The following is a 27,160-nucleotide window of genomic DNA, read 5'->3' as shown; positions in this document are numbered from 1 at the left end:
GAAGAACCGGAGACCAAGGCGCGTTGCCCAACGGGGTAAATCAGCGCTGCCTCTGCTCCTCCAGCCTCCCCAGCCGCACGGGGCCAGCTCTCCTTCTCCCCTTCCTCCCGTCAAAGTCTGCGTTAATAACGATAATTAAAACCGTGTTTGGGAGGAGTCGATGGATTTATGCTGCGGGGTTTCTTTTTTTTGCCCCCTGGGCTTCTGAACTGCTGCTCGCGGGTGGTACCGAGGTGTGTTTCCAGATGACGTGGAGGAGAGGACCTCCCCAGGCGCTGCCCACACTTCTTCTGGGGGGAGGAAGATGATGGCGATACGGGGGATATGACCCTTATGACCACGCCGTGCCTAGCGTGGAGGCCATGGTGGTGCCTCCAAGCTTTGGTCCATGCGGCCAGGAGGTTGGCTACGGGGCATCCGTCTCCGTTGGAGACAGAGCCAGCGGAGCACAGCCACCCGCTGACCCGCTTGGCACGGGCAGAGGAGATGCTTGGAGCAACGAGGAGGTCAGACCAGCCCTCCAGGAAGCCTCCGAGGTGGTGCTGCCCTGAGGTAGGACAGGAGGAGCAAAGGCTACAGGGAATTTTCCCCTCTTGCTGCAGGATGTTGGGGGAAAAAATATATCATGAAGTGGTGGTGGGATGGCCACTGCTACGCTGGGCACCGGAGCCTTCTCCAAAAAAAATCATCGTCACTCGGGTTTGAAAGGACCTCTTGGGGCTAGAGGGTCCCGTGGAGACCAAAGTGGGCTCCTGAGATGGGAATCGCCTTCGGGAGAGCCGATGGGACATGGACCGAGCGTAGCTCTTCTGCTAACGTTGAGCGTTGGTGGGAAAGCGCTGGGGGTCGTGACTGTGGAGAATAGGGAGAGCTCAGCCAGGATTTCCCTGGGCTGGGATTTACCAACGCCACCAGCCGACTGATGAAAGGTCTGGAAAACCCAGGACCTGCCGCGTCTGGCAGAGCCACCGGGCTTCTCCAAGCAAAGCCCAGCCCACCGACTGCCTGCCTGAGGACAAAGCTCGTGCGTCTGGGTTTTGTCAGCATCTGCTCCGTGGAGGTCCCCATCCCAGCTGGCACCACGGTAGCCGAGTGCCCCAGGGAGACCTGGCGTCCTTCTGGCGGCAGACAGAGACCAGGGGCTGGGTGGACATCACCTCTCCAAGGCTTTTCACCTGATTTCTTAAGTCAAAGGCACCTCTGGAGCCGTCCTACCCTGTGCCCCAGCAGACCTCCTGCCCACCTGGCGTGACGGGGACGTGGGGGTGGTCATCCAACGGGGACACCGAGCACGCCAGCGGAAATAACGGTGGAAATGAAGAGCGAGGAGTCGGGGCTGGTCCATGCTTCCCGTCTCCAACACATCTCTCCAGCGGCTTCTCAATACCCATAGTCAGCGGGATGGTACGATCGAAGTGCTTGACCAAGGAAATACCTGGGAAGTGGGTTTAAACGGCAGCGAAAGCCAAAGGATTTGCGTAACTGCCGGCGACGCGCAGTGCCAGAGAGAGAGAATAAACAAATAGGGCAGGTAATTAGAGATCGGGGCTTCTCGAGGGCTTTTAACACGTGGATCTCACCCGGGTGGTGGGAGCATCACAGGCAGGTTCCAGCTTTTACAGGTGCGGTCACGTCGCTTGCCCCGCTGTGGGGCTGGCTTAGCTGCCCCTCAGAGGACACGGCTTTGGGACGGTCTCCAGGTTTCTGGCTGAAGGAGAGCAGGCAGAGCGGGGAAAGCTCGCAAGGAAGCTAGAGGAGGAGGAGGAGATCTCTGGGTGTCATCTGGGCAGCGTCCCCAAGCCCGGCCGGCGCAGCGCGAGCCCTTCCAAAGGCTGCCCGGCCCCAGCTGGCTGCTCTCGCTCAGCCCCCACCCCGGCCGGGCTGGGCTCAGCCGGGCCAGCCCTGGAAAGTCCCCGGAGACTTTGGTGGCATCCAGGCTGGCCGCCAGCTGTGGCGGGGGAGTCCCCCAGCCCGGGGGAAGACGCTCAGCCGGGGCCAAGCTGCGGTTCCCTGAAGGCGTCGCGTGGGAAGGGCTGATCCCGATGCTGGAAGTCAGACGGCAGCCAGCAGCCCCGAGGCAGGGCTCAGCGGGGGAAAGCCTCCTTGTCGCAGGTTTCCGTGACCTGTAAGATGATGAGGATGCGGGTACCGGGAGGGAGAGATGCAGGGCAGAGGGTCATTTCAGCCCAAAGCCCAGAGCAGCCATCCCTCTCCGCTGCCCGAGTTGGTAAAGCCATCTTCTCCCACCACCACCTCGTTTCTAGCCAACTTTCCTGAGGGTTTTGGCAAGAAAAGCTCTGCTGAGGGAACCAGCAGGTGAGCCTTAAGGTCCCCGTCCCAGTAACAGAGGGATGAAGAAGGTGAGCTTGAACTTCAAAGCAGTTGGCTGGTGGGACCTCCTCTCCCGTACCAGGCTGGAGAAGATCCAGCTTCAGGTCTTCATCCAGAAACGCTGTGGTGGGCACAGCCAAGAGCTTCACTCATTTTTTTAAATTTTTTTTTCTTTCCAGGCACTGAAAATTGTTGCGTGGGAAGAAGGGGATTTGGAGGTGATGAATGGCTTTGCCGCGTTCGCCAAACAGATGTTTTCTTTTTACGGGCACCAAACACCTGGGCTTGCCCTGCCTGGCTGGAAGCGCAAACTCCCCAAAACCTGTTCACAAATACCAGCGAAAATTGGTAGTTTCAGAAGAAAACTAGGAAAGCTGAAGCTGCAGAGCCAGGGGAGCGGAGGGCAGAGGCCAGGCTGGCCCTCTGGGGTGCGTAATGGCCTTGTGCTGCTTCTGTCCCAGCCAAGGGGAATTTCCAGCGACCTGGATGTAAGCAGGGCACGCTCCATCCCTCCTTCCCGTCCCGGTTCAGCTGCCCTGGAGCCCTGCGGCATGGGAAGCGGGTCGGGCGAGCATCCCCGAGGCCGCAGGCATCCCCTCAGGTCTTGCAAAGAGCCCGGGGGGGTCCCACACCTTCCCTGCTGCATCCTCTAATGAGGCAAGTGCCTGGAGAGAGGCACCGGGAGGCATCAAAGGACGCGGGTGCAAGTCCCGTGGGGACCCACACCGGGATGGATGCTCCCAGGTCCCAGGGATGCTGCACCCATGCTGAGAGCAGCACCCAGGTCTGGGCTCCTTGGGTTGCATGTTGAAGTCAGGGGTGGTTTCCCATAACAGTAGGATTGCAATGTTCCCTTTTGCGTCCTTGGAGGAGCAGCATCTCGGCTGGCTGGTCTTGTGGTCTGTGAATCACGCCCTGGGTAGCAGAAAGGAGATCTTCAGAGCTTGCTCCCTGCTCTTCTCACCATCCATCCATCCACCCATCCATCCACCCACCCATCCACCCACCCATCCGTCCACCCACCCACCCATCCACCCACCCATCCGTCCACCCACCCACCCATCCACCCACCCATCCGTCCAGCCATCCACCCATCCATCCACCCATCCGTCCAGCCATCCACCCATCCATCCACCCATCCATCCATCCATCCACCCACCCACCCATCCACCCATCCATCCATCCACCCATCCATCCATCCACCCATCCATCCACACATCCATCCATCCACCCATCCATCCACCCATCCATCCACCCATCCATCCATCCACCCATCCATCCACCCATCCATCCATCCACCCATCCATCCACCCACCCATCCACCCACCCATCCATCCATCCACCCACCCACCCATCCATCCATCCATCCCCAAGTCATTGCACCAAACCCGGGTGGTCCCCGTCACCCCCAGCTCTCTGCTGACGCTGCCGTCCTCCCTCTGGGTGGGGTATTTGCTTTTATTTTATTTAGAAATGGCCCCTTCCCTGCAGCACCACCAGCCGCCTGCTCGCTTAGAGACCTCTCGCAAAACCTGAGGTCGCAGCTTGAAACTTGACGGCTTCTTCCCTCCTCGGCTTCGAAGCCTTTCTGTACCGTTGCTGTTTGCCAAGGCCCTTGGTTGGGTTTTTGGGCTGTTGACGTCGGTGCCCATCATTTACCTCAGTTTGCCTGCTTCTTGGTGCCGTTTGGGACGTGTTCGTAGCTTCTCGTGATACTTTTGAGGAGCAAAGCCCAGGCAGCTGTCGGGCTGCCAAAACCCCTCTCCCATGGGCTGCGATCTCTCCGGAGAAGCATTTGTAAGCAAAAAATGGACGTATTTGTTTTTAAGAGCTTTCTGTTTCCTTTCTTAACTGATCGAGCTGCGGCTTTCAAGGCGTTTCAGCCCCAGCAGCATCCCGTGGCGAGGAGTTCCCCAGCTGAACGCACAGCCTCAGCTCACCTCTGCCGCGGCAGAGACCTGGCACCGGAGCATCGCCGGTAATTTTCCACCCGACTCCAACGCTGCGGAAATACACCCAGGCACGGAAAAAGCCTGGAAGGGAATAAAGAAGACACTTGGCCAAGACAGCCTGGCCGCCTCCCAAGTCAAGGAACGGCTTCAGGTTCGTCTCCAGCTCCCCGGCAGCTTGGCAGGCTCGGCTGCTCGGCTCCGCGTGGGCTGCGGGCTCCCCGGGGCCGGATCCCGCGGCACCCCCGGTGCTACGTGTGGGACGGGCCAGCCGCGTTTCGCCGGGGAGCCGCCGTGCCGAAACCCCGAGCGCTCCTGCTCCGACAGCCCGCTGCGCCTGCGGGCTCGGCGCAAGATAAAAAAGGGGGGAAAAATGGCCTTTTTGGGGTTTTTTTTCCTTCATTCCTGCTGCAGAGCACACGGGCTCGGGGGCCGCCTTGGGAAGGGGAAGGCGCGGGGACAGCGGTTGTAATCGCCCCCCGCTAAAAAACCCTCCCCACCTCCCGTTGCCAGCAGCTGGGGAGCACGAGGCGTTGCCGGACAAGCCTCCCCGCACCCTGCGCGTCCCCGGCGGACGAGGGAGGCATCCCGAATCCCGCGAGCATCCTTCCCCCGGCGGCGGACGCTCTCGGCGAGCCGCTATCCCGAGACGTCCCGACGAAACAGGCCGGGAAGGAGACGCCGAGGGCAGACGTGGCCAAGGTCTGTAATATCACGAGGGGGTGATTACTCGCTGCCTCTCGCTGCGTAAAAACCGGGGCCGACAAACGCATCCGGCGGCTTCGACGCGACTCGAAGGAGACGCTTCTCCGTACGACGCAGCTGGGGACCCCGTTGCCGTAGGGCAGCGTGATGCAGAAGGCTGAGGGTGGCTTCCAAAAGCAGTTCCTGGAAGACGAAGCCACCCAGGACCCCAGCACCGTCGCCGGCTCGCTCTCCTGGGTGCTACAAGGAGTGCAGGAGTAACTTCTGGTTGCCAAGGTCTTTCGTTTTCCCGCTGTCGTCTGCTCCAGCCGGTGGTCTGGGAGCAAAAAAACCCACCGGCGAGGTGGGTGGCACGTCTGCTCCCCCTCCTCGAGCAGGGTCGGGAGCAGGGGAGGGTTATTTGCTGCTGGTGGAGATGAGGGAAAGGAGATAGCCCCATTCCCAAGCTGGCCGGAGGGAGCTGGAGCCGCCGGGATTTCACCCTGCGGGAGGAATGACTCGGCCAGTCACAGGAGCAACCGCGAGGATCGGTTATCGGTGGAAAATCTGTCTCGTGAGGGCATCAAAGCAGCTCCTTGTGTGCCAAAACAAAGGGGGAGGGAGAGGAAAAGAGGACCAAGAGCTGCTGTGCCGGGCAAGGAGGGGTCTGCGGCCACCAGCCCCGTGTCCTGCTTCTGCCCATCCTGACAGCCCAGGGGTGGGGGGAGAGGACGGTCTCGCTCCCCGCCAGCCCCACCGCAGCCACGCCAGGGCCAGGCTGCGTGCGGGTTATTCCCTCGAAACTCTGAGTAACCAGCGTCGTCGCCTCCTCCTGGTCCCACCTGGGCGACTAAGCCGCGTTTCTGCGGAGGAGACGAGCCCTGATCCGCCCCAGCAGGTGAAGGGGATGGTCTTGCTTCTCTCCCCCGGAGAGACCTCGAGCCAAACCACCCGGGAGAGGGAAAACGTTCCCCTCCTGCGTGGAGCTCCTCGGAGGCGTCCCAGCGGGAGGAAGGCAGCTCTGATGTTTTTAGCTCCCGCCTCACACGCGGTTTGGGTCGCTCGGGAGCAGCGATGCTCACGACTCGGTGGGTGGGTGGGACACACACACACGTGAGTGGAGCAAACTCTGAGCTCCGGGGGCTCGGTGGCCACCACGGGATGCTGCAGCCCCACGCCTTCCACCCCTGTCCCGGGGGCTCTCGCAGGAGCTCTCGGGGGGTCTCCGGGTCTGTGGCTCAGTGCTGCTTGGCTCGGTTTGCCGAGCTCGGCTCTTCTCTAGAAAACCTTCATCCCTCGTGGTGCCCTCTTCCCCCTCAGCGCCGCACGCTGAGGATTCCCAGCGGAAGAAGAGAAACCACCCGGGACCATCCTAGAGGAAAGAGAGCAGCCTCCAGAGCGGGACCGAAGCCAGCCCAGTGCCGGGAAGCTTCCCGGAAGGCTTTGAAGGGTTTCCAGCTCTCCCGAGACAGCGGCGGCACGGGCACAGTTTGGCGTCCTCGGCGTTTGCCGCTGGAAGCCGCTTCCAAACCGAAGCCCACGACCGGGTCCCGCGCTGGCTGCCGGCTGCCCCGCGGGTGGGCACTGCCCGGAGCGGGACACCAGCCCCTTTTTTCCCCCCCTCTTGCCAGCTGGTCTTTCAGCCCGACCAGTTCCTGGGAATCCTCAGCCTCTAATCTCACCAGTGACTGCCGGTGGAAGGGAATGGGCAGGCGCAGATGAGCGAGGGCAGGTTGGAGGTGGGAACAGGCCAGGTGGGTCTGGGATGGTCTGGAGCTGCTGGGAAGCAGCTCCCAGGCTGGGGAGCGTGATGCCCAGGTCAGCCCTCGGGGGCCGTATTCTTCCCGACCAACCTCCGCCTCCGTCCCCGTGTCCCGTGGCTCCATGTCAGCTGCCGTCCCCCGTCTGCCCAAATGCGTAGCCAGGCTGCTGGGGTGCAGAAGGCACCCGTGACCCTGCTGCTGGTTGGGAAGTGCCAGGGATGCCCCCACCTCCTCCGTGCTCCTCTACCTGCCTTCCCGGAGGAGGTATCACCGTCCCTGAAGGCAGCTGAGGAGCTGAAAAGCCTCCAGAGCTGGCAGAGGCCACCTCTGATCTCAGAGCCCGTGGAGAAAGCGACCGACTGCTTGCCCGGGACCCTTGCGAGCCCATTCCTCCTTGCGCTGGGCAGCAGCCCTGCCTGGGACGAAGGAGCCTTCGTCCACGGTGAGGACGTTTTGTGCCGTGTCGTGCCACCGCCTCGGCACCTGGTGCAGGTCCAGGGAGGATGTTCAGCTCCATCAGCTCCATGGTTGGTCGGTCCCTCGGTCCATCCGTCCTCTCCCAGCTCCTTCGAAGGCAAAAAAAGCCCGGGGGCCGTGCAAGCCAGGACTGCCTCCTTAGTCATCGCATCGAGTTCATTTGTGGCTACAAGTGGCATTTCCGAGGCAGCCAAACCACAAGTTTAGCAAGAAATGCAACCCCCGGTTGCTCTGGAGAGCGTCGGAGAGGCCGAGGGTTTCTCCCTGGGAGTAAGCCGGGCAGGCAGGGGAGGGCAGGAGGAGAAGGGAAGGAAGGTCCACGTGTTGCTGAGGTTCAAACTGGGTGACCTCAACCAGAGCGGAAAAAAAAAGGAGGGGAAAAAAAAAAAGAGGTAAACAAATCTGACAAAGAAACTGCAGCTTCCTCGGGCTGATCTCTTGCAAGGCTCACCTGGAGTTACATCATGGTGCTCCTTAGGTGCCGGCAGCAGGAGCCCACAGCCCCAGCCCAGCCGGCTCTGCCAGCGCCCTCCCGGGACCCCTCCAGCCTCCCGGGGTGCTTCCCCTGCTGCCTCTCGCTCCCCCTGCCCGGGGGGCTGCGGCCGCAGCCGAATTTGTGCAGGGGATCCCATGGGTACCGGTCCTCCCCCGATCCCGTGGCGATCCCATGGAGAGACCCCTCCCCGACTCCTTTGCCCCGGGGAGGCACGCACAGCACCCCAGAGCCCCCCTCCCCAGCACCCCACGGCCCCCACGCAGCCTGGCCACGGGTGTACGCTGATCACTGAGCCCCTTCCCCTCCGGGAGATGGGGTCCCTGGGGACGGGTGCCGCTGCGGGAGCCTGCGGCAGGTCTCCGCACCACTCTCTGGTGGAGAGCCCGGCCCCGGGGCCACCCCCGAGCACCGCCGTGACCCTAAACCGCTGGCACGGAGAGTGCCGTGGGGAGGCGAGGGGCCAGCGGCCAACGAAAAAACGGCGTCCTTTGGAGGCGCAGACCCTCGGAGGCTCTTCCAGCCCCCTGCCAGGCGGAGGGAAGGGGCTGGGCAGCACCATCCCCGGGGATGTGGGCACCCGTGGCCAGCAGCGGGGCCAGCAGGGGCTGGCACCCCAATCTCGGCAGGCTCCTGCGAGGGAACAGCCGTCACGGCCACGCCAGCGAGGCCAGCCTCCCCAAAAGCTGGAACGCCCGGTCCGAGGTCACTGGGGTGCCCCGGCCGACATTAGGAATCGGGGCCACGCGGGGGGATGAACGCGGAACAATGAGAAAGCTAGTTTCCCTGCCCTGCCTGCTTTCCTCCTCTTCCTCCAAAACAGCCTTTGGGGAATGCTGGGGGTGTCCCCGGAGGTGGGTGCTCAGGGAACAAACCCGGGCGCGGGGCTACACCTCCGGGCTGGAAGGGCAGGGTGCAGAGGCAGCGGAAGGAGGGGAAGCTCACAGGGGAACCCCGGCCCCGGAATCTCTGCTCCTGGGCATGGGATTCCAGCAAAAGGTCCTTCTCCTCCTCCTCCTGGGAGGCTCCTCTGGCACCGGGGAGAAGCTGTGCCGTGGGGCTGCCTTGGAGGTTTAATGCGTTGCTGGGTTTGGGGTCGTTTCCCTCCCGCAGGCGGGGAGGGGGTGAGCCACCCCGGTGCCCATGTCCTGCCCTCCGAAAGAGCAGGGACCGCGGCTGGAGCACCCCCGAGGCTGCCCCAGCCCTGGGACTCCCCGCGGTCGGAGCATGCAGACATGCCGAGGCCGAGCGTAGACCCGCTGCCGGGCTTCGGCGCTGCAGCCACCGGCTTTCAAGCCCACGTCATGATGCAAGAGTGCTTTTCCTCGGCTTTGGGTGGCTTTCATCAGCCTGGGAGCCGCTCCGAGGGGCAAACGGCGGCTCAGCCCCTCCGGCCACGTCCCAGGGATTCACCTGGGAGCATCCCAGCGGGAGGGTTTTGGGCAGAGCCCCCAAAAGGAGGGTGCTTGGTAGCCTCGCCCCATCGTGGATGCGGCCAGGCTCCAGCCAGCCCTGCTCCAGGAAGCCTCCCCTCCGCCGAGGGCACGGGGAGCTGTCAAGAGCCCTAATTCATCACCTCCCCAACCGCCAAATGGTGGCTTTGTTTTTGCACTCGAGAAGGAAAAGCATAAAGGGAGAGGCTGTGTTTTGCAGGACTATAAAATAATCCCACCGCAAGCTCCATCACCCAGGGAAAGGCGGCGGTGGCAGGGACCGGGGGGGGTGCTGCGCGGCTTCTCCCTCCCCGCGTCCCCCCCCGAGGGCTTCGCAGGGTGAAACCTCCTGCGGGAGCTCCCTTACTGGGACAACAAAAGCAAAAAGAAACACCAGGACTTTTTTTTGTTTGTTTTTCTGAAGTGGAGGAACAGCGTGTGAATGCAGAAGCAATAATTTAAGCAGGGACATGGAGCTGGAGAGGTTTCAGCTCCCAAACTCTACCCGAGCCTCAGCAGCTTGCTTTGTGCTGCTCATTCATCCACAGGGTTATTTTTGTTTTCCTCCCCCTGGGAGAACAGGATTCGTTTTGTTTTCAGCGTCCCTTTGCGAGCAGCTTGCTGAGGATATGGTTTAGCAGAGAAAAAAGCCTCTCGGCCGGTCAGCCTCCCTCCCACCCCGCCTGGGCCAGAGAGGCAATGGCAATTCCACTGCCACCACGTAGGTGTTGCCCATCTTCTGGGCGGGAAGGCGACGTTTTACGTCCCTTGGGAATTTTATGCCCACTCCGCTGTTGCTGGGGGTTGGATATCTCATTATCTACGGGTAATTATCTAGAGATAATGAGATACCTGCACCTATGGTCTGCTGGGTCGTGGCTTTATTGCTTTCCTGGGGCAGTGAGTCGTGCAGGCTGTTTTATTTCATTTACAAATAACTGTAGGCCCTGGTGTGATGTAAACCAAAGTTTCGAAGGAGTCGAAGCTGGCCCGATGTTGGGCAAGCAACCGGACCTGTCTCTGCCTTTTTTTCTCCTTAAATCATCCTAAAACTTCATCTCACCCTGGGTGGAAGGAGCTCCAGAGCAAGGAGGGGTGGGAGAAGCTGTAAAGCTGCCCCTGCCACCAAACACCACCTCCCCCCCGCCCCTCCCCGGGGCATTTCAAAAAAAAACCCCAGCCCTCAGAGCGTGCGGACAGACTGCCGGAGCTGGGAGAGATGCGGGACCGAGCGCCTCGGAGGACGCTCGGGTCCCCTCCCCGCGCAGCCAGCGCTCGCCGGGGGCTCGCAGGGAGCCGGCAGCTCTCAAGGCTTCAACCCCATCTTGGGCACGGAAAGAAATGTGCCGGAGGAGAAACCCCTGACCTTTCTCTCTTCTCGGCAAGCGTATTTTAAACTCCAGAGCCCTGGAAGCCGTTGGGAGCCCTCCCTTACACCCCTGCGTCCTCCTCCCTCCGGCTCCCCTGCCAGCGCTCCGTCCCTTCGTCCCCGTTCTCCTTCGCTCGCCAGCGTGATGCGAGACCCAGAGATGTGAGATGGGACCCAGCCCCTCTCCCCCAGCCGGGCTGAGCCCGGGGAACGGGCAAAGTGTAAATTAAGACCTTCTGTACAGCTCTCTTACTCCCATTAGCTCAGTAATTAGAGCCTCATCAAGGCTGGCTCCGAGGCGAGAGCTGCTAACAAGGCTGGAAGGTCCCCGGCGGGAGCCCTGGGCGCGGTGGGACGGGGTTAAAGCCACCCCTTGTTCTCTTGGACAACGCGATGGGCGCCGGTGTCCCAAATTCCCCGCGGTGCCCAGAGGACTTGCCTTCATCCCATGCGGGACGTGCTGCGGATGCAGAAGCGGAGCCCATCAGCCGCTCCCCTCCGAAACGGCTCCTGCGCCAAAAAAGCCATCGCGCCCTGCGGCGGGGGAGGCCCTGCAGCTGCACAAACCGAAATCTCACCCGGGAGGCTCCTGGCAGGCAGCAGCCGGTGGGAGAGACCCTGGCTGGGGGGCAAACGCCCGCCGCCTTCCTACGCTCGCCTCGGTTGCCACCGAGTAGAAATCAAAGACTTTTCTAGGAAACCTCCTCGGGCTCTTGAGGAAACCGGGGACAACTGCTGCCGAGACCCTAAAACGGCGGCGAGTTCCTCCGCAGACCCCACGGCCGCTTGCCAGCCGTCCCCCACGAAAGCATCCGGGGGGGCCACCGGTCCGGCAGGCATCTCCCCTTCTCCGCCCGGGCTTCGTTTGGCTCATTTGGGGGGTCGCTGGATGATTTGAGGAGGCGGGGGGGGGGGGGGGATTTTCTCATCACTGCGTAAGCTCCAAAAGCCTGCCCAGGTGCTGGGAGCAAACCCGAGGGCTTTTTGGAAGGATGCTGCGTTTCAAAACTCGGTAGCTGGTGGTGTTTGTGGGCGGTGGATGACCTTTAAATCTCACCTCTCCTCCTCACCAAGAGATCAGCGGAAGCCTGCCAGCTCTCCCGAAGCTAGAGCACAACGTCACGGGGAAGCAAATCAAAGAGAAGAGGGGGAAAAAAAGAAGGGAAAGGGATAAAGGCAAGATGCTCCTGGAGCGGTCTGCCTTGGAAAGAGGAGGCGGGTGGGGATCTGTCCCGCTGAGGGGCTTAATTAGCACCAGGACAAATTGGGGAGCACAAGCTGGGTCAAGAACCGGCCCTTTTTGGGGTACGGGAGAAGCGGCGTGGCTGGGGAGCAGCGATGACTTGAACTCAGAGCGCTACCCGGAGGAAGGGGGCCCGATGCCCAAGCCCCCTCACCCCCGTGCCTGCGAGGGGTGAACCCCGGGAGCGGGCGTCCCGCCTCGGGCGCGGCGTTCGGGGCCCTGTCCCGGGAGCCGGTGCGCGGGAGGCAGCGGCAACCTGCAGCCGTCAGGTTTCCTGAGCGCCGGGAGGGAGCCCGAGCACGGCAAACCACAGATCAAATCGCCCAAGCGATGAACCTGCAGATAGACACCATCGCTGCCGAGGCTGAGAAGCCTCAAAAAGAAAATTGAAAACCACACGGCCAAAATTTGACTAATTCAGTCAAACCTTGGGCTCACATCAGCCCAGCTGGCGGCTGGAGGGGCAAAGGGTTCCAGCCGTGCCCTGGGTGCGTCAGAGCTGGGAACCACCACCCGTCTTTCCCCAAAGGCCATTTTCCCAAGTGCTTATGTCTTAAAAAAATATTATTTTTTTTTTTAAATAAAATTTTAAAATTAAAATAAATTAAAAAAAAATAGCGGTTTCTTTTGAGGTTGGTGTCTACTGCGCTCACGGTGCCGGTGGGTTTGATGTCTCGGCAAGGAGCAGGTTTGTCACCCGCTCAGCCGATTTCAGTCGCTAATGAAGAGATGAATCACGCAGGAAGTCGAGAGAGAAGGAAATTCACAGCAAAAAGAAGAAAACAGAGCAGGTATTTGCTTAGCGGACAGGTAGAAACCACCCCCCCCTCCGCTCTAGGGAAACGTAAGACCCCGGGTTATTTCAAGAGGGAGATTATATGGGAAATAACGTGTGTTTTAGAAGAAGTCATGTAAAAAATTAGAGGAGGCTGCCACGTAAACCTCTTGCCACACATCACAGCATTTAAAAGTCTTTTTAGGAAGAAAAGGATACTACAGAGATTGCAGATTAAAAAAAAACCTCATCAGACCAAAAACCGGGGAGAAGGTGTGGGTGAGATTTAGTTTTAAGAGTTCAGCTGAATGACTGGCAGCAGCGATGTGTCCAAATACAGATGAGGAAGGGTGTTGCTGGCATAAAGTTAAGCAAACGTCTCAACCAGCTCAAGCTTAAAGGGATTATTTGCCACTTCAGCGAACTGCAGGTCTGTCCAGCAAGGTAAAAATTAACACCGATATTCTTTTAATGACCATAAATCCAAATAATAAGCTTGACCATCCTTTTTTTAAAAAAATATTATATAATTGCAATATATTACGTGCTAATACATGCTATAACATCTAATAAATATATCATTATGATATAGTTGCATTACAAAGAAAATATTACAGCAGCACATGATCGATGAGCTCCAGACAAAGCAACCGTGTGAACACCAGAGCTAAGGGACTGGAAATTCAGAGCCGGCTCCTCCCAGCTACTTATTTTCTTTGCAGGAATCAACTGCTGCTGCCACAAAACTGCGATAAATTAGAACAAGCCGTAAGGGAAAAATAATGGTTGAGAGGCCGAGGAGAGGAGAATTCAAACACTGGCTTCCCGGTCTTTGTTCAATAAGGTCCTTAATCACCTGTATTAATAATTAGGCACATTCCTAAGCCCTGTGGGGCCAAAAAGAGTGTGAGCGGCTTCATACGTCTCAGTGAGCTGGGGCTGTGGTAGATCCCTTCCTAAAGCAATCCATATATCCCGCTCCCCACCAATAAATCGTTGCGTTGCCTTTACATTTAGTAGCTGTAAAGCTCATTCTCCTGGGAAGCCTCTGAGGGAACCATTTTCCTCCCCTTTCTCCTGCCACCTGCCATCTGAAGATGCTTGGAGGTTTTGGTTTCCAAGAAAACCGTACTCAGATGAGAGCGTTTTGAGGCACCTCCGTGCTGCTCAAGGAGCAACTCGGACTATATGGAAGAAAAGGATATTCGAAAAGTAGAAATCTTTATTTCTCGCTTAGAAATCTTTAGATCTCCCCCTCTTGGTAGGAGTTGTGCCTCTGCCACCGCTTCACTCCATGCCTTGGGCAACTCACTTAATCTCACGGAATCTGTGTCATTGGGTTAATCATATTTACAGGTCTTTTATGAGGGTTAATTATTAGTTGGGGAATGTTTGCGTGGACCTTTTCAGATGCAACTCCTTGGATAAAATATAATGTATTAACATTTAGCTGCCAGATAGACTTGGGGTTCATCCATTTGTGCTCTGTGGGGGTCCCCTGTGCAGGAGGGTGTTAAATCCAGGAGGAGAGTCTTTTGTTTGGGGTGGGGGGTGGCCACGAAACCATCCCAACGTGCTCCAGACAGGTGCATCCCTCAGCTTCCCTCTGGCCCTGCAGATGAGTCGGGAAAATGCTCGTGTCCAGACGGACGGACGGACTCGTCTCGGTGCGCGGCACCCACGCTTGCATCCGGCCTCTGATCCCGGTGGGCTCAGGCTGGGGGGACATCCCTGTGCCGAGGCTCCTCTGTGAGGGGGGGGTCTCCCTGTAACGGGGGCTCCTCTTTAACAGGGGCTCCCTGCAATGCAGGGTCTGCCCGCAATGGGGGCTCCCCTTATTGGGGGGTCCTCCCTAACGGGGACTGCCTGTGGCGGGGGGGGCTCCTCCCTAATGGGGGCTCGGTACAGTGGGGGGCTCCCCTTAATGGGGCTTCCCCCCAGCGTAGGCTCCCCATCCATGGTCAACTGCTCCATAACGGGGGGCTTGCTGCAACGGGGACCCTTCCATAACAGGGGGTCCCCAGTGCGGGGGTTCCCCGTAACGGGGGGGATTACCCTGACCGAGGGTCCCCGCTCCGAGCCGGCCGGGCAGAGCGGAGCAGAGCCCCGACCAGCTCAGCGCACATGTGGCGGGCCGGGCTGGGCTGTCCCATCCCGTCCCGTCCCCACCTCCGGCCGGCCCACACGCACACCCAGCCCTCCTCCTCCTCCACCTCCTCCCACTTCCTCCGCACAATGCAGGCTGCCGGCCGAGCGGGGCAGCGGACGCCCCCCCGCCGCCGAGCCCCCCGCCCGGCCCCGTAGAGATGCTCCGGGGGGCAGGCACCGAGCCGCCGCCGGTGAGTGCGGGACCGGATCGGGCCCCCGCTACGCCGTGGGTTTGGGGGAGGACAGGGGCTCCGGAGGGATTGCGGGGAGGGCAGCCCGGGGCGGGGGGGGGCACGGGAGGGGGGTCCGGGGACTCCCGCTGCCTCGCCCCGTAGCCCTTCGAGCTCCGCTGGGAGGACAGAGCCCCCGGCCGGGGCTATGCCCCGCAGGGGGGTCCCCCCCGTTCCCCGTACCCTGTACGAACGTCCCGCTGCCGCTCATCCGTTTCTCGTCGGGCGAGGCAGGAATAATGGGCTCCAGGCTCCACTTCCAGGGATTTTACCCATTTATGGCCACTTTAGTTCCTGCGGTTGATGCCCAGCGCGAGCGCGGGGCCAAGCGCGCGCGTTCGCCCCCCCCCCCCCCCCAGCGAGAGCGTGAAACCCACCGGAGGCTGTTTTGGTGGTCGGGGTAACGTCGCCTGCCGAAATGCCGTGGCCGTGGGTGTGCGGAGGGGACAGAAAGCCGGACGGCGACCGGCCGGGTGGGTGCTTCGTGGCCTTGGCGGGAGCGCGCGACGCTGCCATGCCCGGGGGCCGGGAGCACGGGGGTCTCCCAGCCCCGCTCGTGGGCGAAGCTGGGACGTCACGCGGGTGGGTCGGGGTCGGACCGACGCGTTCCGTACCTGCGCATCGGAGGGGGTTTAATCCCCTCCGTAGTCGGATGTCGTTTTGGAGGCGGTCGCTGCGCCCGTCTGGTGGCTGCATAATGAAGGGGGGGGGGTTTGGTGGTTTGGTTTTGGTTTTTTTTTTTTTTTTAGACAAGTGTATATTGCTGGGGCTTTTTCAGGAATAACAGCCCAATTTGCGATACAAGCAATGGCTTGCCACGCCTGTTCGTCTTAAAAAAGCAGCTGGTTTCGTCCGAGCGAAGGCTCCGGCTGAGTTTTTCCTACCTGGGAAAAGCTCGGGAGCTGCAAACTTGTCCAAAGAGGGTTAAGGTATGAAATGAAGGAGCTGGAACCGCTCCGAGGCCTCTTCTTTGCCCCCCAAAATGACCTCAGCGGAGGGCAGCCTTGCCAGCGATGGCCTCCAAAACCCACCGGAGGGATGGGAAAGGTGACCTCCTCAGCAAGGACCCACGGTCCCGGCGATTGTGAAACCGGTGTTGCAGCCGGACGGGAAACCACCGCCTTACCGGGGGAGAAGTCCACTCGCTTCAGGGTGACACGGGGAAAGACCCCCCTCCGTCAGCAGCCCCCTCCGCCGCAGCACCCCAAGAGGAGTGTCTCGGGGCGGGAGGGGGCCGCGGGGCGGCTGGGGATGCCCGACGCTGGTGGTCTTGGGGAGATTTTGGGTTTTATTTCTTGATTCTTGCGGGCTGGTTGGGAGTTGGCGGCGGTTTCTTCGCGTCACGTGGCGACGGAGGAGGCGGGAGGCCGCGATGAGAGGCTCCCACTTATTACTGCCGTGTTAGGGCATCGCACCCTGGGGAGGAAATGCCGGGGAGCCGTGTGCTGCGCCTGACTGCCCCGGCGATAAACAGACACCGCCGCACTTGTTCGGAGCTGTCGGAGCAAAAAGAGACGTCTGAGCCATCCCCGGCAACCTCAGCAGGCCAAGGAGCTCCGGCGGAGGGGGCCCGGGAGCCCTCCCGTGCCCTTTTGACATCCGAAACGCGGCAGATAAAGCTGGCGGTGGCCCACGAGCGCTTATCGGGGAGGTTCTGCCTGCACGCAGCGGGGTGGCACGTGCTCCTCTTCATTTGGTTTTACTTTTCTCCCTCCCTGCCAAACATCCCCTTCTGGGAAAAACCCCTGCGAAGAAGAGGGAGGGGGACGAAAAATTTTTTTCAAAAAAAAAACAAAACCCAGAAGAGGAATAAATCGGTTGTGTTTAATCCGCCTACTGCTTTCCCCAGCCATGGGGGTTTCGGTATCGCAAGCACTGGCCACACGTGCTAGCGTTCGCCCAGACATCCCCCCAGCTCCGATTCCCACGTGCCCCTCTCCTCCCTACAGACCCCGTGGACCCCGGCAGCTCTCCCGTGGCCGGGGGGAAGGAAGGAGGGCATGGCCGCGCCGGCTGCAAGGGGATAGTCCCAGAGGGGAAGGGCTGATGGCGACAGCAAATGCAGAGCCGTTTTCTTGGATCTCAAACGGCGCAGGTGTAGGGATGGCACCGGCTGGGGCAAAGCCCCAGTGTATGGAAAGAGGGAGCCCATTAGTGCCCTCGCCCTAATGAGGTTAATGAGCTCAACCCCTATCAGACATCAGAGAATCCACGTGGCTGGCTCCGACCGCCGCTGTGGGTTGACTCGCTCTGTGCTGCATCCCTCCAGCAAGGCTGGAAGTCGGAGCTGGCTGCCCGCGTTCCCACTGACGGGGTGGGAAGGGGCCGGGGCGCTCCGGAGGGGAAGGGTCTCCTCATGACGGGGTGCCCAGGCCCTTTCCTCCCTCCCCGCCCCGAGGGGGGGTCTCCGCTCCTGCGTTTGCAGGCGATTTGGAAACGGGGCGATTGCGTCGGCACCGCCGATGTGCCCGGCGGCGTAACCGGGTCCCGCGATGACGGCGGGGCCGTGTTGCGCAACGCCCCTGACCTCACACGGGTTTTTGTAGATCGGCGCCTTTCAGGGAAAAAGGGGGGAAAAAGCAGCGGGGAAATGTCGGAAGTCGCAAGATCCCGGGTTTCTGTCCCGGCTTGTCCACCCCGAGCTTCGTCCCGACGTGGAAGGGAGCCCACGCCTGCATCTCCCTCTCGCCCAGCATCTCCGGGGGAGACCGATTAAAATACCATAACCCAGCTTGGGACCCCCCGCCCGCCCGGCCGAGCCCCCTCCCGCTTCACATCCTCCCAGTCGGGGTGTAAGGAAAGCCCGTGGCTCGTTTTGGGGGCAACACGCAGCCGACTTCTCCTCCTGGGCGTGGGCCCCCAAAATATCTCAGCCAGTGATGGAGGAGCCTGCAGCAACGGCCGCGGGCCGGGGCGGGGGGGCCGGTGCGGGTCGACCTTCTGCCTCGGGGCCAGGGTCTCGTCTGCAAAGTTTTGGGGGGCTTTTTCTCCAACCTTTTTCAATGGAAGGGGAGCATTTTCCCTGGATATAAGCGATGGCAAATTTAATTGGGACTGGATATCTTGGAAATACCCTGAGGCTCCTGAGGATAAAGCTGTTGGAAATGATGCGGTCGCCCCACGACCCCTTTTTTTGGGGAGCCGCTTCTGAGGGTGCAAGCGGGGACATGAGCTTCCTTCCCCACCTCAGGGAAGCATCGACCCTCCAAAGAGGTTTTCAGAGGAGACCAGGGAAGCAGCATCCTCCCGGGAAAGCCAGAAAAAAGTTTGGAAAAGAACCCCAAGGAAGGGCAGAGGGGTGCAGCCCGCTCCCCCGTGCCAGAGCTGCCGTTTCGGGCTTTGAGCCGGGTTTAAGCTGGGGCTGGGGAGAGGCAGGTCTGCGTGGGGCCGTCCCCTGGTCCCCCCCTCCCCGGGCCGGGCATGCGGGGGGCAGAGCTGCAGCTGGGCAGGGACACCCGTGCTCGTGGCCCGTGACCCCTCTTTCTGCCCGTAAGCGGGGAGGGCTGGCAGGGGCTTCGCCGGAGCGGGCGGTGTGTGCGGCTCGGCGCCGGGTGCCGGCCACGCTGCAGAGCAGAGCCACCGCACTCGGGTCCCTTATCTACCCTCACAGGTCTCCCCAAGTTATCTGCTCCGTTTCCCCTTCTGTGGACAAGGCTTTTATCTTATCTCCGCGCTCTCTTCCTCCGTTTCCTTCTTTGCTTTGCCACAAAAAGAAAAAAAAAAAAAACCAAACAAACCCGAACCAAAAAAACTATGGGGGGTGAGGAAGAGGCACGAGGTCCTACTGCAGTCAGTCCATCCGTGGGTTTGGGGGATGCTGGGCCATGCCTGGGAGATGCTGGGTGACGTCTGGCCGTGCTGGGACGCAGCCAGGACAGCTGACCCCAGCTGATTTTTTTTTCCCCATCTTATTTTCTCTCCCCTTTCCTGCTGAGGAGGGCAGTGACCGAGCGGCTTGGTGCTACCGGGTGTCCAGCCGAGGTCAACCCGCCACAGTGATGTTTGGGAGATGCTGGGTGATGTTTGGCCATGCCGGGAGGGTGCCGAGCCGTGGTCCAGCGCTGCTCAGGCGGGGCTTCGGGGCTTCTTTGGGTGGTGTCCAAGCTGATGCTGGTGATGCTGGGGGGATACTGGGTGATGGTCCAGTGCTGCTCTTGGAGCTCAAGCGATGCTTGGGTGTCTCAGCGAGATGCTCAGGAGATGTGGGGCAGTACTGGGGGGATGCTGGCTGATGCCGGGAGATACTGGGGGGGTACTTGTGATGCTCAGGGGATGCGGGCGGTGCTGGGACGGTCTGTCAGCTCCACCTGCTGGTACGCACTGCGGGCCAGCACCCGGCCCCACCGCAGCAGCAGCCCAAAATCAGGAGAGACGGTAAGGGAGAGGGTCCCCCTGAGCCGCAGGCTGCTGCTTTGAGGGGGGGGGAAACCTCAAATTACTTTGAAAGGTGAAACTGGGGGTGCGTTTTGGGCACTCTGCGTTTGTGCCTCGCCATAGCCTGCTGGCTCTTCACCCGAGCTGACCCGGTTTTGCTCCCCGCTGCCTTCAACAGACGCTCATTGAGGCTTTGAAACCAAAGCGGCGACAGCTTTTCAGGGCTTTTCCAAGGAGACGGACGGAGAAATGCTCAGCCAGCCTGCCGGGATCCACCCCCCCGCCGGCTTCAGGCTCCCACCCGGGCTCCTGCGGGGCTGCCCCGGCCAGCACCGAGGGAGGGGAGCGCCTGAGGATCGGATGTTGCTTCTCAGTTGGGGTGGGGTGGCTTTTTTTTTATTTCTTAGGGTCTCTGCTGGGTGCCGGCAGGATGGGAGAAGGGACGCAAGTCCCTGTTGCCCTTGGCAGAGGCTGGCTGAGATGAGCGGGGCTTTCCACGGCTCCCCCCCCCTCCTTCAGCCTTCCAGCCCGACCTCGAGCATCGCGAATTAATAGGGAAAAGCTACACGGGAAAACCAGCGCGCTTTCTCCGGCCAGCGCGGGGGCAAGGAGGCTTTCGGGGAGCTCTCGGCAGGACCCCCTCTCCTCGCGCCGTCCCGCCGCGGGCTCGGTGCTTGCCGTGCCCATTCCGCTGGGCTGACCCTGGCCGGACGGCCGGTGCCCACCCGGCCGCTCGGTCACTGCCCCCGCAGCTGGGCAGGGGAGAGAAAAGAGAACGGAAGGCTGGTGGGTCGGGATAAGGGCAGGGAGAGATCACCCGCCAAAATCAGGCAAAACAGACCCAACTTGGGGAAACTAATTTAATTTCTTGCCGATCAAATCAGAGTAGGGTGATGAGAAATTAAAAACTAAGTCTTAAAACCCATTCCCCCCACCCCTCCCTTCTTCCCGGGCTCCGCTTCACTCCCCATTTCTCTCCCTCCTCCCCCCGAGCGGCGCAGGGGGACGGGGAATGGGGGCTGTGGTCAGTTCATCACACCTGGTCTCTGCCGCTCCTTCCTCCTCAGGGGAGGACTCCTCACCCTCTGCCCTGCTCCAGCCTGGGGTCCCTCCCACGGGAGACCGTCCTCCACGGACTTCTCCAGCGTGAGTCCTTCCCAGGGGCTGCAGTTCTTCACCAGCTGCTCCAGCCTGGGCCCCCACGGGTGCCGTCCTTCAGGAACAGGCTGCTCCAGCCCGGGTCCCCCCCACGGGTGCCATCCTTCAGGAACAGGCTGCTTCTCCCCCATATTCTCACTCCTCTCTCCAGCTGCAGTTCCACAGTTGGTTTTTTCCCCCTCCTTCACTCCGTTCCCCAGCGGCGCTGCCACCGTCGCCGATGGGCTCGTCCTTGGCCGGTGGCGGGTCTGTCGGACATGGGGAAAGCTTCTGGCAACTTCTCACCCAAGCCACCCCTGCAGCCCCCCCGGCCACCAAAACCTCGCCACGCAAACCCAACGCACTCATGATTTATTTTCTCCCCCGTTCAGGAAGGCCAGCTCACCTCTCCCATCGCACACCCTGCTCGGGACGCCGGCAGCAACGTATAAATGGCCTCGAAACGGCACTTGGAGTCTGCGGACAACGTGATTTTCAACAAGCTCCCTCGGCCGGAGACGGAGCCCGCCGCCGGCTTCCCCGCTGGCCTCTGCAAATCCAGCCCTGCGCCCAACCCCGGCTCCGAAAACCATTTCAACTACGAGGGCTCCTACTTCGCCTGCCCGCTGCAAAGCCCCGGCTGCCCCGAGCAGCCCCCGGAGTGCTGCAGCCCGGCAGCCGCGTACCTGCACTACGGCACCGGTGCCGGCGGCCAGCCCGTGCCGGCGGAGGGGCCGCCGGTGAGCTGCCTGCTGTACCCGCCCGAGACCCCCGGGCCGGGGCTGTGGCCCCTGGGCGCCGAGAAGGGCAAGGACAGCCTGATGCGGGAGCTGCTGATGGCGACGGAGAAGTGGAGCAGCCCGCCGCCGGCTCCGGGGGGACACCCCTTCCCGGTGAAGAATCTGGCGACGGTGAACAAGGCAGCCCCCCTGGCCATCCCCAAGCCGGTGTACAGACCCCCCGCCTGCTTTGTGGACCCCAGGATGGCTTTGCCGCTGGGACCCCGGCCGGAGAGCCTGCAGCAGAGACCGGGGGATGCAGACTGGGCTCTGCCCGCCGCCGCCCCCGCCAGCCAGCCTCTCCACCCCGGCGAGCCCCGCGGCGGCACCGGGCTGCACAAGAGGGGTCCCCACGCCCACCCCAGCCTCCCGCCGCTGCCCCCCAGCCTGGCGCTGCCCTCCAAGGAGAAAGCGGGCTCCCCCGTCGCTTTCTCCCCCTACTATGCCGCCTTTGAGAAATTCAGGGGGCCCCCCGGCACCCCCTTCCTGGAAGCCAGCTGCCCCACCGCCCAGAGCCAGAGGAAGGTGCCCAGCCTCAGCCCGGACCCTTGGCCCAAGCTCCAGCCGCCCGCCGCCGGCCCGGCGTACCGGGAGAGGCCGCCGGCGTGCTACCCCCAGACCCATTACCCGCTGCCCCTCCATAAAGCCGCCCTCCTCTACCACCCCCCGGCTCCCACCATGGAGGCGCAGCCCAGCGCCCTGCCCGGCGCCTACAAAGGCTTCGGCTTTGCGGGAAGCGGGGAGCCCTTTCCCGGCTCTTACCTTAAGCCCCATGCTCCCGGGAGCTACTTTCCCAGCCCCTTGGACACCTACGTGCCGAAGGCGGCCGGCGCGGTGGCATCGCCGCCCGCCAAGTCGTCGGCGCCGCCGAGGGATGCCGAGCCGCCGTGGCGACCCGGCTACTTGCCGAGCCCCGGCTTTGCCTTCAGCCCCGGCGACGGGGCCGTGTTCGGCACCTCCTTCGCCGGCGCGGAGCCGGGCTGCGAGCGGCAGCGGGAGGAAAGTCCTGGGCAGCGCGTGTCGCTGGGGCACAGCAGCGCTTTCCAACCCGTCTGCGCCCCGGAGAAGGCGCCCGGGGGCTCCGGCGGGCTCGCAGAGACGTTTCCCAAAGGAGAAGGGGTCTGGGCGAAACCCAGCCAGGCGGAGCAGGAGCCCCCTTGCCCACAGAGGCAGAGGGTCAGCCCGGCCCCCCAAGAGACCCTCTGCGGGAGACCCCCGGCTCCCATCGTCGTCACCTGCAAGGTCAAGGACGCAGCCGAGGAGCCTGCCTCCGCTTCTCCATCCGCCGTGCCCCCTTCTCCGTCTGCGTCCCCCCCGGAGGGGCTGAAAGCCCCGAGGGACAGCGAGGTTCCCCCTTCCTCCCCGCCCATGCCGGTGATCAACAACGTCTTCAGCCTGGCACCGTACCAAGACTACCTGGAGGGGAACGAGGGCTCAGCCCCGGTCCCTTTCTCCAGGGAGCACCTGCGGGGGGACACCCCACCCCAAATCGCGGGGAGCAGCCGTGAGCCCGCAGCCCTCGGGGGCGTCTCGGGGCCGTCCAGCCTGCTGCCTGCGGGGCCGGCAGCCGGCCGGGCACCGCAGACGGGCAGCGGCGTGGTCCAGAGCCGAGGGGAAAGCTGTTACGGAAGGGTCCCCGAAAAGCCGAAGCTTGTGCCCCAAGACCCCGGGTCTCAGGGGGGCAGCCCCGGCGGGGCGGGGGGCCTGGAGCCGGCTCCCGAGGACGTCGTGCTGGACCTCAGCTTGAAGAAGAGACTGGGGAAAGCCAGGGAGAGCCGGGGACCCGTCGGTCATGGGGAGGACGCGGAGGAGGAGAAAGAGGGTCCAGGGGGGAAGGTGAGGGTGGGAGAAGGGGGTTCTGGGGACAAGACCAACTTCCAGAGCTCGGCCACCTTCATGTTCAAAAAATACAAGATCCTGCGCTCCCTCCCGCCCAGCACCGTGCCCTCCCGGCAGGCCGGCGGGCCCCACGCCCCCCAACCCAGCCCGCCGCCGCCGGCCCCCCCCGCCTCCCCGCCGGCCAGCAGCCCCCCGGCCCCACCGCAGCCCCCCCAGCCCAGCCCCTCCGCCCCGCGGGGGGCTCGCCCGGACCCGCAGCAGCCCCCGCCGCCCGAAGCCCCCCGCGCGCCGGGCGAGGAGAGCGTGCCGCTGGCCGGGCGCTGCGAGTCCCCCGCCCCGCAGACCTCGGCCGGTGGGTATTTCGCCGCCCTGCACGCCTCGCTCTGCGACGTTATTTCGCGCTCGGTGTCCGGGTCCTCCCCGGAGCTCCTGCGGGAGTGGTTGAAGAAGGCGGAGCTGGTGGAGGAGCTCGGAGGGGTGCCCAAATCCCCCCCCCGACCCAAGAACGGCTCCAGGACCCTCGAACCTCAGAAGCCCGCCAAAGGCAAGGAGATCTGGCTGGCTTTCCAGGACGTGGCCGCTCTCCTCACCAACCTCCTCTCTCAGCTGGAGACCTTCATGTTCGCTCGCAAGTGTCCTTTCCCCCACGTAGTCCGGGCAGGGGCCGTCTTCATCCCCATCCACGTGGTGAAGGAGAAGCTCTTCCCCAAGCTCCCCGGGGCCTCGGTTGACCAAGTGCTGCAGGAGCACAAGGTGGAGCTGCGTCCCACCACGCTCTCGGAGGAGAGGCACCTGAGGGACCTGGAGCTGAAGAGCTGCACCTCACGCATGCTGAAGCTCCTGGCGCTCAAGCAGCTCCCCAGCATCTACCCGGACCTGCTGAACCTCCACTGGCACAACTCCATCAGGCAGCAGCTCGGTGGGTAGCCCGGCATCTCCCGTGGAGGGCCTGGCGACAACCAGTGGGTCCCTGGGACTCTCCCGGGGAAGCTCCGGCCGCATCTGCCTCCCAGATGCTGCTGCCGGGTGGGAGCATCCATGGCTTGCGTGGTCCCTCAGCATCCTTGTCCTACCCAGGCTCCCGCGGAGCAGAGCGTTTACCCTTTCTCCGTGGGCTGCGGAGGGAGAAAGCTTGAGCTGGGGAGTGTGGAGCCGCCCCACGGGTGTCCCATCCCACCGGTGACAGCCCCACCGCCCCTCCCTGCCCTTTTGCTTTTTTTTTTTGGGGGGGGGGGGGAAAAAGCCTTTTGCTGCCGCTCGGGACCCTCGCCGACAACTTTATTTCTTGCAGGTTCGGGCTCGCAGGCTGGCCAGCACCCCTCCAAGTAGGTAGCTCTCCTCGCGTGTGCGTTTGCCTGTGTTTCTAGGATTTATACGTGGCTACGTGGAAGGGGGGGGTGTACTCGTATTTGCTGCGCCGGCGGGGAGCTTGGGCTGGCTGCGGAGGAGCACACGGGTGGTCCCGCTGCCCGGGCTGGGCCGGAGGGGGGGATTATTCGGGATGGGGAGGTGAAGACCCCGCCGGCCCTAACCTCACGCTCTTTCCTCTCCCAGGTAGCCCAGGTGTGGAGGCACCGAAAGCCAACGGCAAAGCCGTAGCCGCGGACGGCGGGAGGCAAAAGGAGGGAAAGGGGAAGGAAGAAGAAAGGGAAGGTCCCCCTCGTCCCCCGAGACCCGCAGGGAGATGCTCGCCCCCCCCCGCCGGGGGGGGGTCTCCCGCTCCCACTCCCGCCCACGACCGGCCAGGCTGCCGCCGGTGAAGCCGAGGGGGGGACGGCTGGATTCCCGGCGGAGCATCCGTACCCGCAAGAGAAGGAGCGCGGCCGCGGCCGCGCCGCCGTCCCCGGCCTTGGAGGGAGGCTGGTTACGGCAGGGATGATTTACCACATCCCCTCTAATCCGCCTCCCCGGCTTCCGCACGCGCCGCTCCCCGTAAACGTGCCTTTCCTCCCGGGTTTGGCTCTTTAAAAGCGCCACGGAGCCTTAACACGCCGTTAAGGGTCAAGGGAACCGCAACGTCTGTAGTTGTTTTTTCTTTGATGTTGTTTTAAATGAAGACATTTTAAAAATGTTACGAGTTCACCTTTATAAGGAGCTGCTGCCTTCAGGCTGTGTAGGTTTTTTTTTTAAAAAAAAAAAAAAAAGTAATTTATACTTGTCTTTTTATTTAAACGCACGGCTTCACCCGTTTGCTATGCTGGACTATGTGGGGGGTTTACTATGTGGGGGCTGAGAGTGTCGGTCCCGATCGTAGCTGAAAAGAGCTGCGAGAAAGATTTAAACGCTGTTAAAGAAAACCAAACCGCTTCACAACACGGACCCCAGCTGTCCCGCTGGAGAACGTGGGAGACGCACGCCGGGGGACGTGGCGTGGACTCCGGCGCGACCGGAGGGGCAGGAGAAGGGAGCGATGCTGCGAGACCTTGGAAGGAGAGATCGTTTCCGTCCCGCGGGCGCGGAAAGGTCGATGGGCGTCCCCGGGAGGGATCCCGGCAGCCGAGGACGGACCGAGTCACCCTTGCCCGATCTGTCGCGGGGGTACGCAGCAGAGGCCTTACAAACTCAACACTCAGGTGTTTCTCCAGCTGATGCATGGCGTGGAGGAACAAAACGAGGATTATCATCCCTTTTTTCTTTCACTACAGGAAATATTTATTTTAAACTAAGAAAACAGAGGCGGGAGAAAAAAAAAAGAAAAAAAAAACCTACCCAAACCGTACCATAGACTCTTTTTAGCCAAAAGGTGTGTTTGCCAGCCTGGGGAGGAGGCTGCCGTGTTTCTTGCGGGTGCCTTCCTGGTTTTCCACTGGGATGTACACACCAGGTCTGTGCCTAGCATTGTAAAGCGGTTTGGAAAGCAGTGTTTGTTAATAATATTGTAATTTCATATATATATATATATATATAAAAAAATATATATATATAAGGTTCCAGGGAAGCAAGTTCCTTCACTTTATTTAATGTTTTGTAAGAACATGAATTCTAAGAGGTGCCGTGCCTGATTAAAGGCTTTGGCTCATTTTCAAACCCGCCGTGCTTTGGTCTCTGCTTGCCAGCGTGGGCACGACGGGACCTTTCTGGGTCCCCTGGGGAGGGGGGGTGGGGGTGGCTGTCCCCCAAATCAGCACCCAGCACCTCCCAGCCGGCTGGGCAGACCAAACCCCGCTGGCGATGCGTTTGCCCGCTTCTCCCCGCAGCGCGCCGTGAGCGATGCCCCCAGCCCCCCCGTCCCCCCGTCCCCCCGTCGGAGGGCTGGGTCCGGCGTCCGGGTGCCCCGGGGGTGCCCGGGGGTGCAGGGAGCCCCGGGGGTCACCTGTCGGTAACGGAGCACGTCCCAGCGCCCGGGAGGGGTACGTCCCAAGCCCCCTCCACCCCGAGTGACGACCCGGGAGGAGGGTGCTGGCGGAGGTTTCTGTGCATCGGAAACGGGGCGGGAGAGCCATGGGGTGCCGGGGGGCTGGCACCGGCCCCCCGGTGCTCTTCTGCCTGCTGCTGGGGTGATGCACCCTGGGCTGATTCGGCTGGGACCCCCCGAGACACCCGACCCCCATCCGAAGCACGAAATCTGCCCGGTCCTGAGCGCCAAACACCCCAAGCGACCTTTTTCAGCCCAAATTACTCGGGTGCTGCAGGGGAACCCCACGGCCACCACCCCCGCCCCGCAGACGGGGCATTTTGAGGAGTACCCGTGGCGTTCGGGGCTGGCGCTTGGGGAACAACCAACCTGCCTGGAGGAACGGGCACGCGAACTCTTCCCTGCGCCAAGGGCTTGGCGAGGAGCAGAGGGGAGCTGGGACCCCTCCAGCTGGGGAAGGGCTTCACCTGGGGGAGCGCAAACGAGTTTGGGTGTTAATTGGGAGGAGCTGGAATGGAGCTCCCTGGGAAATGAGATAAAAGCAGAGGGCTGGGGGTGAGGCTCAGTGCTCTCTTCTCTGTGGGTGCTGCCAGGTAAGGGGTGCTGGGTTGGGTGGGAAGTTTTGCTGTCCCTGGGGAGCCTGGCTGGGATGAGGTGGGTGTTTTGGGCAGGGGATGAGGTCGTGTCTGAGCCCGGGGCTGGTTACAGCCCTGCTCTGCGCCAGGAGCCTGCCTGGCTTCTCCGGGGAGGTGCGGAGGTTTGGCATGAGCGCTGCCGGGCC

At 62.0% G+C, this 27,160-nt stretch overlaps 1 protein-coding gene across 1 annotated transcript; it reads left to right on the top strand.

The window, feature by feature from the left end:
- Positions 1-20,858: 20,858 nt before the first annotated feature.
- Positions 20,859-24,475, top strand: LOC309409185 (uncharacterized protein C15orf39; the record flags this gene model as incomplete). The annotated part of the gene is made up of 2 exons (XM_082005294.1): positions 20,859-23,943; positions 24,316-24,475. The coding sequence occupies 2 exons, from the start codon at positions 20,859-20,861 to the stop codon at positions 24,351-24,353; spliced, it is 3,123 nt and encodes a 1,040-aa protein (XP_081861420.1). The 3' UTR covers positions 24,354-24,475.
- Between the last annotated feature and the right edge of the window lie 2,685 nt (positions 24,476-27,160).

The sequence above is a fragment of the Phaethon aethereus genome, assembly GCF_964289735.1.
Source record: "Phaethon aethereus genome assembly, chromosome: 12".
Classification (NCBI taxonomy): domain Eukaryota; kingdom Metazoa; phylum Chordata; class Aves; order Phaethontiformes; family Phaethontidae; genus Phaethon; species Phaethon aethereus.
This window is presented reverse-complemented; position numbering and strand designations above follow the sequence as displayed.